This window comes from Petaurus breviceps, unplaced genomic scaffold (genome assembly GCF_028583685.1).
Source record: "Petaurus breviceps papuanus isolate PSGF00001 unplaced genomic scaffold, PetGlider_PUasm1.0 37, whole genome shotgun sequence".
Taxonomy (NCBI): domain Eukaryota; kingdom Metazoa; phylum Chordata; class Mammalia; order Diprotodontia; family Petauridae; genus Petaurus; species Petaurus breviceps.
In genome coordinates, this window is record NW_027186296.1 from 45,700,385 (window position 1) to 45,715,672 (window position 15,288).

Consider the following 15,288-nt stretch of genomic DNA (forward strand, 5'->3'; position numbering starts at 1 on the left):
TTCCTTTGCCAGCCTTCTTCTACACCGTCACGGTCCCACACTGCCCCTTATCCTTCCCAACACTGAGTCCTTGGATCCGGGAAGTGCGAGCTAACGTGGGCCGGGACAGAGCACAGAGTGCAACAAAAAAGGAGAGCGGAGCAAGCCGCGGATGAGAGCTCCAAGAATGCTCTGAAAGCCAAGGCAACTTGACGCTCTGGCGCGCTTGCGTCACTTCCGCCGGGAGGCGGTTCCATGAGCACATCCGGATCGCGCGGCCGGGTTTCTGGTGACGGGCCGCGAAGAGGCGGCGAAGACGACCAAGGAACTTCACCCAGGCTCTGCGCCTCTTCGGCTCCCAGCGCTCAGCGGTGGAAGGCGATTTCCCCGCAGGTACCGGAGGAGCTGGGTCGGGGCGAGGAGAGTAGAGGAGAGGGAACAGCGCGGCCCAACTCGCTCTACCCCACCTCCCCCGCAGGGGGCCCGACGTCCCGGCGGCGCGGCTTTTCCTCTGGGCTCGGCTCTGTGGCCCCGCCACCGCCGCCCAGGCCTGGCCCGGCCCGTTAGCCCGACACCTTGCCAAGCATGGGTGGTGTAACCTCTCCGGCCAGTGTTGGCCACCTGGGCGTGTGTGGGCTCCTTCAGCCTGGGTGTTCTGGACCCGTCCGGCCCGGCCCCGTGAGCCCCCAAGCGCCGTCCATTCTTTCTTGAAAGTACTGGACGGCAACTTTGGTAAAGAGTGTGTCACCTGACAATAAAGCGCCCCAACTGCTGGTATTTCCCCCGAGTCCTCACTTACCCGGCATAGATTTTTTTTTTCTCTTGTGGATATAGATTCAGTCGTAGAACTTCTCATTCTTAAGCTGAGGCTGAGGGGGATCTTGCTCTTTTCTACTGTTCTGACCTTGCAGTTTGGACGAGTTGATGTGTCGCCTTTGTCATCTTCCTCCTCCTCTGTGCTGGGAAGGGCATCATCCCCAAAAGATTTTTTCCTAGATTTATTTGCAAGCAAATGGCATAAGTGAGCTGTTTGAGAAGGAAGTTTGCAAGATACAATTCAACAGGCATTAAGAACTAGTACTGAGCCAGGCTTTGGGGAAGATGCAAAGTTTTGTTTAGGCAAGGTGGAGCTTATAATTTAATGGAAAGAACAAAATTACAGCGTATAAAGCACTCAGAATACTTGCATGAAACTGAGATCTTAATGATGTAGATGCACTCTACAGTGTTGCAAATTGCCATCCCCCCAGTCTTCTGATCCTGTGTTACTTTTTGTTCATGTTCCTTACCAGATCCTCCACCCAAGAGACCTTTTTAGATTTCCTGTTTGGGGGAGAGGTTAAGGGGAGCAGGCAGGGTACCATTAGAATACATGACCTATTCATATATCATTCTTTTTTCTGAGAGTTTTTTACTTCTATGTATTTCTCATACACACTTATGTATCTCCTGTGACTTTTTGGGTGACCTGAAATTTTATTTCTTTGGAGGCTAGTTGATACCATGCTTTGAACCATATAGCATCACAAAAAGAATTTTTTCCGGGGGGGGGGGGGAAGTGGAGGAGAAGGGAACCCTCTAAACTTGTGATTTCATGGGTAGGAAGATCCCTGTCCAGCTGTGAGAGAAGTGCCCACCACTGCTAATTAACAACTCATTTGTAAATTTATAGTCTTAGCTGCTGGGCCACTGTGAGATTGAGTTGCCAGAGATCACACAAACAGCATATGGCAAAAGCAACTCCAATCTTAAGGATTCCAATAGTGCAACATTTCATTTCAGCAAATTCTCTCAAAAGAATATTGGTATTAAAAAGATGGGTCTTTCAAGAAGTTTGCAGTCATTAAAAACATTGTAACTTTCCAGGTGCAGTCCAATCCTCTCCCTCCTCTATTCTTGACTCAGTTCATTTTCCATCTGAAATGTCTGTCCAAGATGGTATCCTTATGCATCATTTCAATGGACTGTCCATCAGCTGCATACTTTAGTTTGAACCACAGGCATTTTTTATTTGCTTGGTTTTCTTCCAGGCCAGATAGGCACAATTCTTAAGAAATCATTGATGTCATTTAGGAGACCTTATACTGTATGCTGAGCTTGATGTAATAGGCACAATGTCATTTACAAAGTGAATCAGCTCACCATATATAGGGAATTCACTTTGGACTTTGTAGGGAATATCTTCAATGAAAAAGACATCTTTGGTGAGCATTTCTCCATGTTATGTCTTGTTTAATTTTTTAAATCAGAGGGCCATAGAATGAAGTTATCTCTTCTTTTAAGAAATCTTGACAGGGCACTCTTTTGCCTGGCACCCAGGCTGCTACCCTTTAGGATGCCATAGCTGTTATGTTCTTTTGCTAGGTCTGTTTTCCAGCCTAGATGGATGGGCTCTAACTCCTGACCTGGGGAGCCTATACCTTGAAGAACACTCAGAATCTCGGTGCAGATGGAGGAGGAGAGTGGGGATCAACAAGAATGGCACTCACCAGCCTCTGTCACCCTCCTTCCCCCCTATCCAAATATTAAACTTTGGCCTAGCCTTTCCCACTCCTTATATTCCATCATTAATCCTTTTCACTGTCTTCTGGTACCTTACTTTATTATTATTTTTTTTAAAGGAATTGGGGTCAAGTAACTTGCTCAAGGTTACACGGCTAGGTGTTTCTGGGTGGGTGCTAAGTGTCTGAGCCCGGATTCGATCCACAAGTCATCCTGACAGTGGAGCTGGTGCTCTTACTCGCTCTGCTACCTGGCCGCCCCACCTTACTAAAATTTATTTTTAACAAATTCCATTTCATCTGGGATTTTTTCCTCTTTATTTCTTCTACCTTATTGGCACCCTTTTCAAGGCTACCTGGAGCTTCTTTTACTTTAGATAGATACATAGGGCTAGGAAAAAAGTTGGTATGGTCCTTGTTCCATGCTGCTACTCTCCTACTATTTTCTCCATTATTCTCTTCCTACTGTTACTTATCAACAACGTCTCTCTTTAGAGTTTACTTCATCTTGTCCAGAGCCTTATATGTAGATCTCTAGTTCAGTCTTTCTCCTCCCTAATAAATTTAGTGTCTGGTTTAGAGTCAGAGACAGCTAGATGATATGGTGGATAGAGTGCTAGGCCTGCAGTCAGGAAGACTTTGAGTTCAAATCCATCCTCAGACACTTCCTACTTCTGTGAGTCAGGGCACATGATTTAACCTCTCTTAGCCTCAGTTTTCTCAACTCAAAAATGAGAATAATAATAGTACCTACTTCACTAGATTGTGAGAGTCTAATGAGATAATATTTGTAAGGTATTTAGCACGTGCCTGGCCCAGAGTAGGCACTTAATAAATGCTTATTTCATTTGAGTCAACTTTTCTACCCTAAACCCTTCCCAGCTGGAACACCCTAGCTTCCTAGATTATCTTCTTACTTAGCTCCCATAAGTTCTGTCTCTAGGTTACCTCAGTACCTTCCTTCCACCCCCACCCCACAGTTTGCTTTAGCTGCTAGAATAATTTCTAGATATAGTTCTGCATAGTCCTCAAAAATGACTCAGAACTTCTAAACACGTTGTGTTTACTTTTTCAGTTCAGTGTTCTATTTAACATGAATTTTGTAGACATTTAAGTGCTTACTATATGCTTGACACTGGCTCTCGGACTCCTCTGTATCACATTATTTGTGTGTATGTGTCGCCTCTTCCCACACTCCCTGAAATTTAAAAATTTGGAGCAGGAAACAATGTGGTAAAATGGATAAAGAACGGGACATAGAATTTGGTGACTTGAATTTGAAACCTGCATTTATTACTTGTGTGATTTGGTGTGAGTCATACTCTTAAAGCCTCCGTTACGTCTTCTGTAAAATTAGTTGGATTGAATCTGATGGATATCCAAGATCCCATCCAGCTCTGAATCTGTTATCAAATGCTTAAAAAACTCCACCAAAACTCAAAACATTTAGGTAACCAGTATACCCAAAGCATGAGGTCATTGTATCTTTAGTACCTTGGGTTTAGTAAGTACTAAAATACTTATTGAAATGTATACTGCTTATTATTTGTGGTGTTTTATTTTGTTTAGTTATATTTCCTGTCCTACAATTTTGTTGGTGTGGGAAACTCCTGATGTGTTACCTGATGTGCTAGGCATAATGGGAGATGCCTGTAATCCTTGCTTTTAGGGGAGGCTGAAGCTGGTAGATTGGATGACCTTAGATGTTCTGACCCCCAGTAGGCCTAATGTTGATCCAGTGTCCACATGAAGTCCAGTACACGGAGGGGTTGGGATGGTGGGGACCAGGCTACTTAAGGAGCAGCACACCTGCTGATCAGCAGTAGGATTAGCTGGTGAGCAAGATAGAGACCAGTCTCAAAAAAACAGATTTTTAAAATGATTGTATTTGTCAGAGGCACTCGTGGACTCAAAGCTTCATGATCTGATGCTTCTAATTCACTAAGCTATGCTATTTTACTGTTATATGTCTTTTATTCTTTATAATTAATGCTAATTTTTATGTTGTTTAGGACATCCATGAAAACCTGAAATCTGTGGACACTTTCACAGCTGAATGATAAGAAAAACTGAACTCTTCTTCTTAAGCCATGGCATATCAATTATATAGAAATACCACTCTGGGAAATAGCCTTCAGGAAAGCCTAGATGAGCTCATACAGGTGAGAAACAAGTATGGAGCACTTTTATTCAGATAGTTTTACATCATCTCATTTCATTGGTAAAGCTTCTGGCACAGCTTTATCTAGCAAGTCAGTAGCTTCATTATTTTAATGCATCTTTGATCTCATCGATGTGTGTATTCCCTCTAGCTATATGCTGGTCCTAACCCATCCATGCCTTTCTATCCTGTGCAATTCTTGTCATCCCTAAATTCGGCAAAGAGTATTGACCTTACATAGAGTTCTTCCTGTGAAATCTTTCAACATTCTATAGGTACCAAGTGCAGTCCATGGATCATCCATCAGTTAACCTGGGCTTTCATTAAAAGATTAGCACAGCTCCTTTTCTAGCCATACATTTTGTAGGTGATACCTTTTATTCCATTTTTTGCATGCAAGTTGTCTCTGTAACACTTCAGCTTTGTATCACCAACTTATGTCAGTAGGATTGATTTTTAATAGATAGCTAGGTATCATAGTAGCTAGAGTGCTGGAGTTGGAGTCAGGAAGACCTCAGTTCAGATTTTGACTTAGATATTTACTAGTAAGCTTTGTGACCCTGAGCAAGTCACTTCACCTCCCTGGGCTTCAGTTTCTTCATCTGTAAAATGAAAAGTTTATTCTTAGCCTAGATGATATATACATGGTAAAATATATGTTCTTTATGTACTTGAGACTTTATTTTGGATTTTGATGCAAGCTTATCAAATGTTGACCCCGATTTCATCTGTAACATTGATGTGAGCTTGCAGGTAGTAGCAGATATGAGTATCAATTTAGAGCAAATGTGTTGTAGAAAAATTTGGTATAAATCAAATTTACAGAGCTGAATTATGGTGGATATTTTAAAAACCTTAACTGCTGAAGGTGAAGCTTTCTATGGGATTTTTTTTTCATTTAAAGGAATCCCATGTGGAATCCCTAAGGTGAACAATCATAATCTGATATAACCTTTTTTTTTTTATATAAATCTGATTGTCCCTAAATTGTATATCCTTTAAGTGATATATACTTAGAATCACTATCATAGAATTAGCAGTAATATTAGAAATATCATAATCCTCTTATAAGTTAACAAACTGAGGCCCAAAGAAGTTCAGTAATTTACATAAGCTACCAGTGACCCACGGAAGACTGGAATCTTGATGTTCTAATTCCCTCAATCGATGACCTCAGCAATTCCCATGGATTTAATTATCATGACTGTGCAGACAACTCTTAGATGATTATAGCTGTAGTCTCATGAGCTCCAATCTTATATCACCTGTTGTTGATTGGATATTTCAAACAGAATGACCCATTAATATTTGAAACATATAAAATTGGACTCATTGCCTTTCCTTTCACACCCACCTTTCTTCAGAACTTCCCTATTTCTGTTGAAGACACCACCATCCTTCTAGTTACTGAGCTTCTCAACCTCATAGTAGTTGTTAACTTTTTACTTCCCCACCCCACACCCCACATTCTGTTGTGAGATCTTGTTTCTACCTCCATAACTTTCAGTCCTTTTCTTCTCATACAGCCACTGCCCTAGTTCAGGTCCTTACCATCTCTAGCCTGGACTGTTGAAGTAGATGACTACTCAGTCATAGGACCATAGATCTAGAGCTGTAAGAGACTCAAGGGCCATCTGATATAGTTCAACAATACTGCCTCGCTCCCCTCCCCTACCCCCTTTGTTCCCCATCCTCACCACCCCCTCTGCCCCCCGTGTTTTATGGATGAGGAAACCGAAACCCAGGGAAGTTAAATAATTCAACTAAGTTTACACAAGTATTAAGTACAGAAGTAGGATTTGAATCTAGGTCCTCTTACTCTAGAATCAATTCCCCTTTCAGTGTATCACATCTTCCTGTCTAATACAGTCTCCATACAGTTGGCAATTTGATTTTCCTAAATGTAGGTTTTACTATAACACTCCACTAACTCCCCATAGACCTCTAGGATCAAGTATGAACACCTCTGTTTGATATTAAATCCTTTAACAACTTGATCCTCATCTAGCTTTCCAACTTTCTTATGTATCACTCCCCTTTTTTGGCAATGTCAAATTGTAAAGTCAGTTTGCAAGTCAAGTTAGCCTTGTTATTGTTTCTCCTACATACCATCCCATCTCCAAACTTTTCTATTGGCCATGCCCCTTGGTTAGAATATGCTGCTCAGCATTTCTACCTTTTAAAATCCCTAATCACTTCAGAAGTCAGCTCAACTTACCCCTTCAGCCTTCCCTGACACCCCTTCCCCACCTTTCCAACTACTTGATGTCTTCCTCTTCAAAATCATTGTCTTTTTAAAAACATGTAACTTATTGTCTTCCCTGGTAGAATGTAAGCTCCTTGAGGGCAGTAACTTTTATTTTTGTTTTTGTATCTTTGGCATCTAGCATATAGTAACCACTTAATAAATGCTTTTTGATTAATGTGTATGACAATATTGATAACTAACCATGATAATTGGGTAATTAATGTGAATTAAAAAAATTTGAGGAAAGGAGAGGCAGGGAAAATTTTTATATTTATAACCTTGTATTTGTATGTTTTCTTCTCAAATTGATAGTTGCATCTAAATGTCTATATTTTGTCAGAAGATACTGTACAACTATTCCCAAATTTCACTTTTTTCTTAACTGTTGTCATGGAAACGAGGAACTTAAATGTACTTGGGGTGGTGGTCAGGAGGGACAGTGGGAGGCTGTCACTGTAGTAGAATTTTTGACTTAAGACTTCAGGTGAGCCTTGAGCATTAATTCCTATACTTTGATTTATTTGGAATCCATAATGAAGGAAATGAATTGTGGCCTTTTTACTTAGTCTCAACAGATCACCCCCCAGCTTGCCCTTCAAGTCCTACTTCAGTTTGACAAGGCTATAAATTCAGCATTGGCTCAGCGAGTCAGGAACAGAGTCAATTTCAGGGTAAGGATACTTATCTAAACCTAGACTCTTGCATATTGTTACACGGAGTATTTTTAAGGCCCTTAATCACTTATGTATCCATAGCACGGACAGAATGATGGCTGTATAACATTTGAAAACTCTTGTGTAACACCTAGAAATATTTCTGACTGTTGTTACTTTTTAGATGAGCTTGCATAGTAGACTGATCCATTGTACACAAGGTGCAATTCTTTAGGCCTTGTTCTGTGTGTGGTGGGGCCATATTTGTCTTTTTGTAGCTGAGTTACCATTCACCCAGAAATCTTTCAATGGCTGCAGAATCAAAGCTACTTCATGTTTGATTAAGAAAAAAAATTGTAATTCTCAAACATAGACACTGTGTATTACAAGAGGACTGAGAGTCGCAATGTGGCTTCTAGAAACTCTGCTGTTTTTGTCTGTCTTCCTTATCTACCTTGTGGGACCCAGATAGATGGTAGAGGTGGCCCTATAATCAGTTTAGTCCTTTAAATCTTTTATGCTGATGTTAATAGAGATGGTCCTATTCATTTTGACTAGATTCAAAATGAAGAACAAATGGGGAAATATTTCTTCATTTTGCTACAATGTAATATTGTCAAAGCAATATATTAGATAGTATTGATAGATAAAGCTAATATGACTATAGAATTTGCTTATCTATTAGGTTTAAGGATTCTTTATATTTTACCTAATTGTCTGAATTGTGGTTATGGTGTTATAAAGGGTAAATAATGTAAAAAAACCCAGCCCATTGAGTAAAAAGGTGCCTAAGCACAGCAGCCTACACATGAATATTCAGTAAATATTTGTTGATGATGAAAGTATGCCAAGTTCACCCCCTCCCCATGTGAATGTTATCCTAAAAGCTACATACATGTTGTTTGAATGTAAATGTCACTATAGCAGGTATCTTTGTTTTCTTCGGCGTGGCCATATGCAGATCACAAGGAGTTGATAACTTCGTTGATAAGTCTTAGGGTATTACTTGAAGCTCAGAGAGATTATTAAGTCCTTATAAATATTCCTTGTGACCAACTAAGTGGACCACAGAGAAAGTGAAATGAAATATCCACCTTATAGCTAACGGTGATGTGGTACTTCAAAAGATCCTAAAGCACTTTCCTATCTGTTAACCTCATTTGAGTCTTACAGTAACCCTATGCAGACTTAGGTACCACAGATATCATGACTTCTGTTTTATAAGTGGGGAAACTGAGGCTCAGAGTCACTGGTCTATGGTCACTCAAGTAGTAATTGTCACAAGAGGTTTGAACCTATGTTGTATCTTCCTTGGTTCCCTTACTCCTGTACCACGTTGCCTCTTAGTCTCACTTGGTATTCCACAAGCACACAAAAGACAAATCTAAAATAGTTGTGTTCTTATAGCCACAGAACCTAATCAGTTTTTAGTTTAGGGTGTTTGCATATATGCCTCTCTGTCTCCTCTGGAAGGGAGACAGGTAGAGGTGGCATTAGTATCTGGGTAATTTCAGCAGTTTCAGTCATTATTGTTAAAATTCCACTTTAACACCTATATTGTTAGCTATGTGTAGGCATAACTTTTCTATTGCAATACTTTTGACTAGAATTTAGGCTGTTTTGGGTGGGAGGCGGATTTAACCTCCAATTTTATGAATTTTCCATGAATGAAGTCATTTGGCTGTTAGAACAGGATTGGTTTTATTCCTCTTGAATTAGAGTTCATTTTCATAATTTATATGTCAAAATTGCTGAAAGTAGATACTCTAAGGTGAAATCTTTTCTACAAAGTGCCTGGAACTGAACTGTTGTTTTTTAGAGAAAAAAAAATGATGTGATAATAATACCTTAGTGTCTTGCTTTAGAACAAAACCACTGCAATGCCTTGTTAAAATGTTCTGTCAGTAGATAAAATTAAAGGGATGATTATGTTTGCATATTTAACACTGCTTTAAAAATTATCCATTATTGGGTGGCCAGGTAGCACAGCGAGTAAGAACACCGGCTCCAGTGTTGGATGACCTGGAGATCGAATCCCGGGCTCAGACACTTAGCACCCACCCGAAACACCTGGCCGTGTAACCTTGAGCAAGTTACTTAACCCTGATTGCTTTAAAAAAAAATTATCCATTAAAATTATTTAAAGTTTAAAAAGTACTTAATTTGAACATGAAGTCCAACTTTTAGTAAGACATTTAAAAGGGGAAGAATTTTGAATATACAAATTAATGTACTAAAAATCACAAAACATTTCATGAGTAATAATTCTTCTGAAATTTTGAATAAGGGTCCATAATCCCTGGCGCAGTTTCCCTTCAGAACCACCAACTATAGTTCCTTATCTTTACTATGATTCATTCCACAGTCGGCCCAGTTATATATCTACCTTTCAATTAAAAAAAAAAAATGTTTCTTGTATTATAATTATACCAGTTGCCTTACAAAGTGGAACCAATGAATGTTAAATTTTTCTTGGTAAATACAGTATGAGAATTTATTTGTCACAAAAATGAAAAATGAAAATTTGTCAAGTTAAATGAAAGGTATGATTGTTTTCATATCTTAGCACCATACATCAAAAATTGTCCACTAAAATCCTTTTTTAAGTATTAAAAAAAATTGTAATGATGAAATTAAGTACAACTTGTATAAGACATTAAAAAAGCAATCCTACTCTCTGCAAGGTAGTATGTCAAGGTGCATTTTGATCTGACTTAACTACATTCAGATTAACTCTTATTTCCATTAGAACCTATCCCTCCCTTGCAGAAACCAGGTATTCACAATTTATATCTGTGGTTTTCTTAGGTTAAAGTGAGTGAAAGACCCTTAACTGCTTAGGTGAACTTACATATTTCAGCCACACGTGGGCAATCAAGATACACATTTAAATCTAGTACTTTTTAAGTCTTGTCTATACTTAGTATTTTGGAACTACAATTCTGCTGTTTCATGCTCTTGAATTATAGCTGGCTGCTTTTAGTAATTGACACAAATTTTTGTTTTATATCTAACTGAATTAAATTACTATGAAATGTTCTTCCCATATTTCTACTCTTTCCCTCTCTCTTCTATTCTGCATTGAATCTCAGGTTTTTATATAGGTACAGATTCCATCTAGAAAATAGAATTGTTAGGGACTGTTTATTTTGAGTATTACATTAATTATTCAAAATTTTAGTATCAAACAAAGATAGGCTAGTAGTAGCTAAAATAAGAAGTTAAAAATCCTTCTACTTGGGCTCTTAAACTTCTAGCCCAGAAAGGTAGTTCATTTGAAAGAACAGTCACAAAGAAGAATATAGGACTGGAGGAAATTCTGATTTACTTCCCTGCTCTTTCTCCACCCTAATTCACTAAATCCCCAGGTGCCATTGTCTTCTTTCCCACTACAACATGAAATGTGATGGATCAGTCAGAATGGAATCAGGTAGGATAAGTGAATCAGGTCAGTGGTTGGCTGGGTCTTATGGTCTCCTGAAGATGTCTACAAGTTAGAAAATGTTTAAACTCCTGTTCTTGAGGACTAGGTTTCAGAACTGTTAACATTGTTTGATAGATTTTTATCTGAAGTTTAAAAAGCAATACATATTAAACTTGAAAGGTCATCAGTTAATGTTTAGTTTCTTAGATACTTAGCTTTATATTTTAAGGATCCCATTGATCAGAATGTAAGCTATACCCTAAAGTTAAGAGTTTTTTTTGAAAAGAAAAAATTTATTTCGGTATGTGTCATCTGCATGATTATACACAGTTATAAGCTGTATTACAATTTCATACAAGTTAGATTGGTGGGAAAAAAGTGGCCTTATATTTGAACGTACTTTATTGTTAATTTTGTCTAAATGGCATTCATGAAAGGAAGGTGAATCTTTTCATGGTGAATGTAAATGTTTTCTTTTTAAGGGCTCTCTAAATACATACAGATTCTGCGATAATGTATGGACTTTTGTATTGAATGATGTTGAATTCAGAGAGGTGACAGAGCTTATTAAAGTGGATAAAGTGAAAATTGTCGCCTGTGATGGTAAAAGTAAGTGTTCAAACATCTTAAAAAAAAAAAAACCCTTTCATATTTTATCAGTAATGACTAACTTATCAATGCCATATTAAATATATGTCTTTAGAGAGCACTATTGCTCTAAAAAATGCAGCTTGCCCTTTGTCACACACATTGAGGCAGCTATCTGTCCAGAAAAGAGTGGAGAAAAATAATGAACATAAAATGTATTTAATGTTCAGAGCTGGAATGTCTACTCTTCACTATAACTGAGCCTTCATTTCTATTCAGCCTAAATGTCTATATTGTTCTTCACCAAAAATCTTTTATATCTACTTTAAATGTGTATTGTTTACATGAACCACATTGTTGTTACTGAATTCCATTTCTGCTTCAGTTCCAGTGATTTAATGTTCTTTTATCTTGTTTTTGTTTCCTATCTGACAATATATTTTGGAGTTGATGATACTTAACTCCCTTGTATGAAAGGAAAAACTGTTGAATTGCAAATATAGTTTCCTTTTGTAAGTGGTTGTTAAGGGCAATTGAAACCCATAAACGAGAAAAGAAAAAATTTATGACATTTGGTTAGAGCCAGGTAATTACTGTATTACTGTAAAATTCCCTATATAATAAAAGTTGTTTATTTAATCTGTTCCATCATCGTAGATTTACTCCTAGTAGCAAACTTAGTAATTAAATGTTCTGTAGGTTGCTTTACATTCTCCATTTAGTCAGTTTTCCTCTCCTACTGTATTCAATATTTATTTTTATTTGTCTGAATCTTTTGGGTACAGGGGAAGAGGAGCTAAAATGTGACTCATAATTTTATTGTGGAGAATGTGGTCTTCCTGTAAGTACATAATCAAATAGCAAAAGGAAGAGAGGAATAAAGTTCCCAGTCTTCAAAGAACAGATTACCTTCTGAGGTCTTTCTGACCTCATTGGCATTACAGGAAAGAACATTTATGTTCTTTTACTTCAATAGTCCTAGGAGCATGTAGCTTTCCTTTAATTTCTGGTTTTAATATCTTTGACATGTTGTAGCTATTATAAGAAACAGTTTGCTTTGGTAATAATATTTTTTAACAAAATATTTATTCCTTGTTTTACTTTGATGACACACATAGGCCCCTTAATGGAAAGTAGACTTCTTGAGGGTTGTTTCATTTTTGTTTTTGTAGCCTCAGTGCCTTGCATGGTGCCTGGCATAGAGTAAACACTTATAGTTGATGGATCAGAGAATTTCTGAATTTATAGAGGGTATTTTATATAGGTTCTTATATAAGATTTAGGCCTATAACTCTTCCTTCATCAAGTTTCTCTTGTACAATAACTTTACTGTTGTAGTCTATTATAACAAAAGTGACTTAACAATATTGACATAGGTAGAGTAAGATCTCATTTTTTAAAAGCTGACTTGTCAATCAATTTCCAACTATTTTGAAAATATCCAAGAATCAAAAAATAAGCAAAAAAAAAAAACCCAGCCAAAACCTATGTACTCAAGATTATGTACTTTGTTCATAGCTTGCCTTCTCTTCTTCTCACCTAGAGCCTGTTGATTCTTAGACACATTCTCACTTTTCTAATTAGAAACAACAAGTTAGGATGGGTTGCTTAGGGTTACACTGAACTCAATATGTGATAGTAGGTAGCAGGGGAAGAGACACAAATATAAAAGGAAAGACAACATTTTAGAAAATAGTTTGAGCCTATTTCTTGTAGGATTAAAGAGCATCATACACTAACATAGCCCCTGAGGATCTCACTGTTAACATATAACAGTGTAATGAAGTAATATTCATAATGATCCTAAGTACTTAAGAAAAGTTTTGATTAACATAGCCCTTTTTAGAAGGTAAGGAAGTATGTGATACATTTTAGAAAGAATTCCATCCAAATTAAATAAAAACAGGTTAGTGTTTTTAATTATCTTGTGTAGAATACTTCTTTCCTTGACAGAACAAGATAAATGAAGCATTACTGTGAAATATATCTCCGTTTAAAAAAAAAAAATCTGGCTAAAAGAAAAATGTATCAGTCCTGCTCATAAACCTTTAATTACCCCTGAATAAAGTCTTAATTCTTTAGGTTGACATTCTGCCTCCACAATCTGATTCCAACCTACTTTCCAGTGTAATGCCTCCCAGTTAACCCTATTAAATTCTAGCTACACTCTTTTTACCTGTCATGTTCTAATTCCTACCTTCCTGATGCTATTCTTCCCTGAATTTTTGCATCTCAAAGTGTTGTTTCCCTCCTCAGATCTCTCAGCACTTTTGTCTATTCCTTGACTATGTATTATTTCTATTCCTGTTTTTTTCAGTTATATATATTCTCTCCTATTAGTCTGTACTAGTCTATAAGCTCCCTCATGACCAGAATAGTCACTCATGCTTATATTCCCAGTGTCTTACACAAAATAGGTGCTTAATAAATGTTAATTGAATTGTTAGTAGACTTATTTTTATATATGTATGATATCTTAACAAAATTTATCCCCAATTATAGCCTTTCATGGTTAAAAAAAAATAATGGGGAAGAGAACCTAAAAAATGTAAATAGTACACAATTTTGGAAGGAGAAGGTAAAAGAACTTGTTCTTCACAAATGTAAAACTGCTATTCTCTGAAATGTTCACATTAGACTTCATTGAAATGCTTTTATCCACCTCTAGCAATGAATGTTGTTTTTGACAAATTATATAAATCATCTCTTACTGCTTTGAGGCTTTTTTCCTTAATAGCACCTGTTTCTTTCAAGAAAGCTTTTTTGTACTTAGTTAAACATTTAAACATGAAAATCAAGTTGCTCTGTTAATTCTTATTCTAAAAATATCCTATTTGTACTTTCTACCCTACCCCCCTCTGTTTTTTTTTTTAGACACTGGCTCCAATACTGCAGAATGAATAGAAAAATGGTTTGTCTGCTGTTTTCTGTTAATATGCAGCACTTGTGAAGAGAAGCAAGGAAGAGACTGTTTAATTTATTCTAGCAATGCAGATACGACTACACTGTGCTAGACTATCTCTGAAAATACTAGTAGAAAGCATATTTCTGTAGTGTTTTACATCACCTTTATTATATAGCATGAAGAAAAATACCTTTTTTAAATGACAAATCAAAAGTTGTTGCCTTCTTATGAACATTCTTTAATAAACTTATTTTAAAACTTGGTGTGAAATAGCAATTATTAAAGATGTTGATGTAGCAATTGGAAATGATTGGGCAAATATGCATTCTGAAATGATAATATAAATATATTAAATTGTAATTCTCTTCAGTGTCCTCCTAGCTTCGTACATTGAAATTTCTTTTGAAAGTCTCTGTATTAACAATTAAGTATACCTGGAATTTAAAGTAAAATTAACTTTAATTCTGGAGAAATTTCTTTTTTTCTCCAAAGGTATACAAGTTGGTGCAACCTACTGGTAAAATATTACTGTTGGGAACATCACAAAAATAAAACTTGATAATAGAAGTGCTTATGTCGTCAGATGACATCTAGACCAAACATTAAAATAGCATTAAATAACTCCAAAATTAATAGAAAACTAGAAATGAAGTGTACTATATTGATTTTACCAGTCACTAGGTCTTAAGGCCCTTTCTGATAATTGTTTGCAACATATATCTTAATATTGATCAATTGTAGTCTGTATATTTTTGGTTGCTGAAGAGGTAGCTAGTGGCTTAGTGGATAGACCGCTGGGCCTGGAATTGAGAAGACCTTAAGTTTTAAA

At 37.1% G+C, this 15,288-nt stretch overlaps 1 protein-coding gene across 1 annotated transcript; it reads left to right on the forward strand.

The window, feature by feature from the left end:
• The first annotated feature begins 216 nt into the window (after positions 1–216).
• Positions 217–14,722, forward strand: GTF2A2 (general transcription factor IIA subunit 2). Its single transcript, XM_069098400.1, has 5 exons — positions 217–372; positions 4,493–4,642; positions 7,456–7,560; positions 11,449–11,575; positions 14,429–14,722. The coding sequence occupies exons 2-5, from the start codon at positions 4,571–4,573 to the stop codon at positions 14,452–14,454; spliced, it is 330 nt and encodes a 109-aa protein (XP_068954501.1). The 5' UTR covers positions 217–372; positions 4,493–4,570; the 3' UTR covers positions 14,455–14,722.
• The last annotated feature ends 566 nt before the right edge of the window (positions 14,723–15,288 follow it).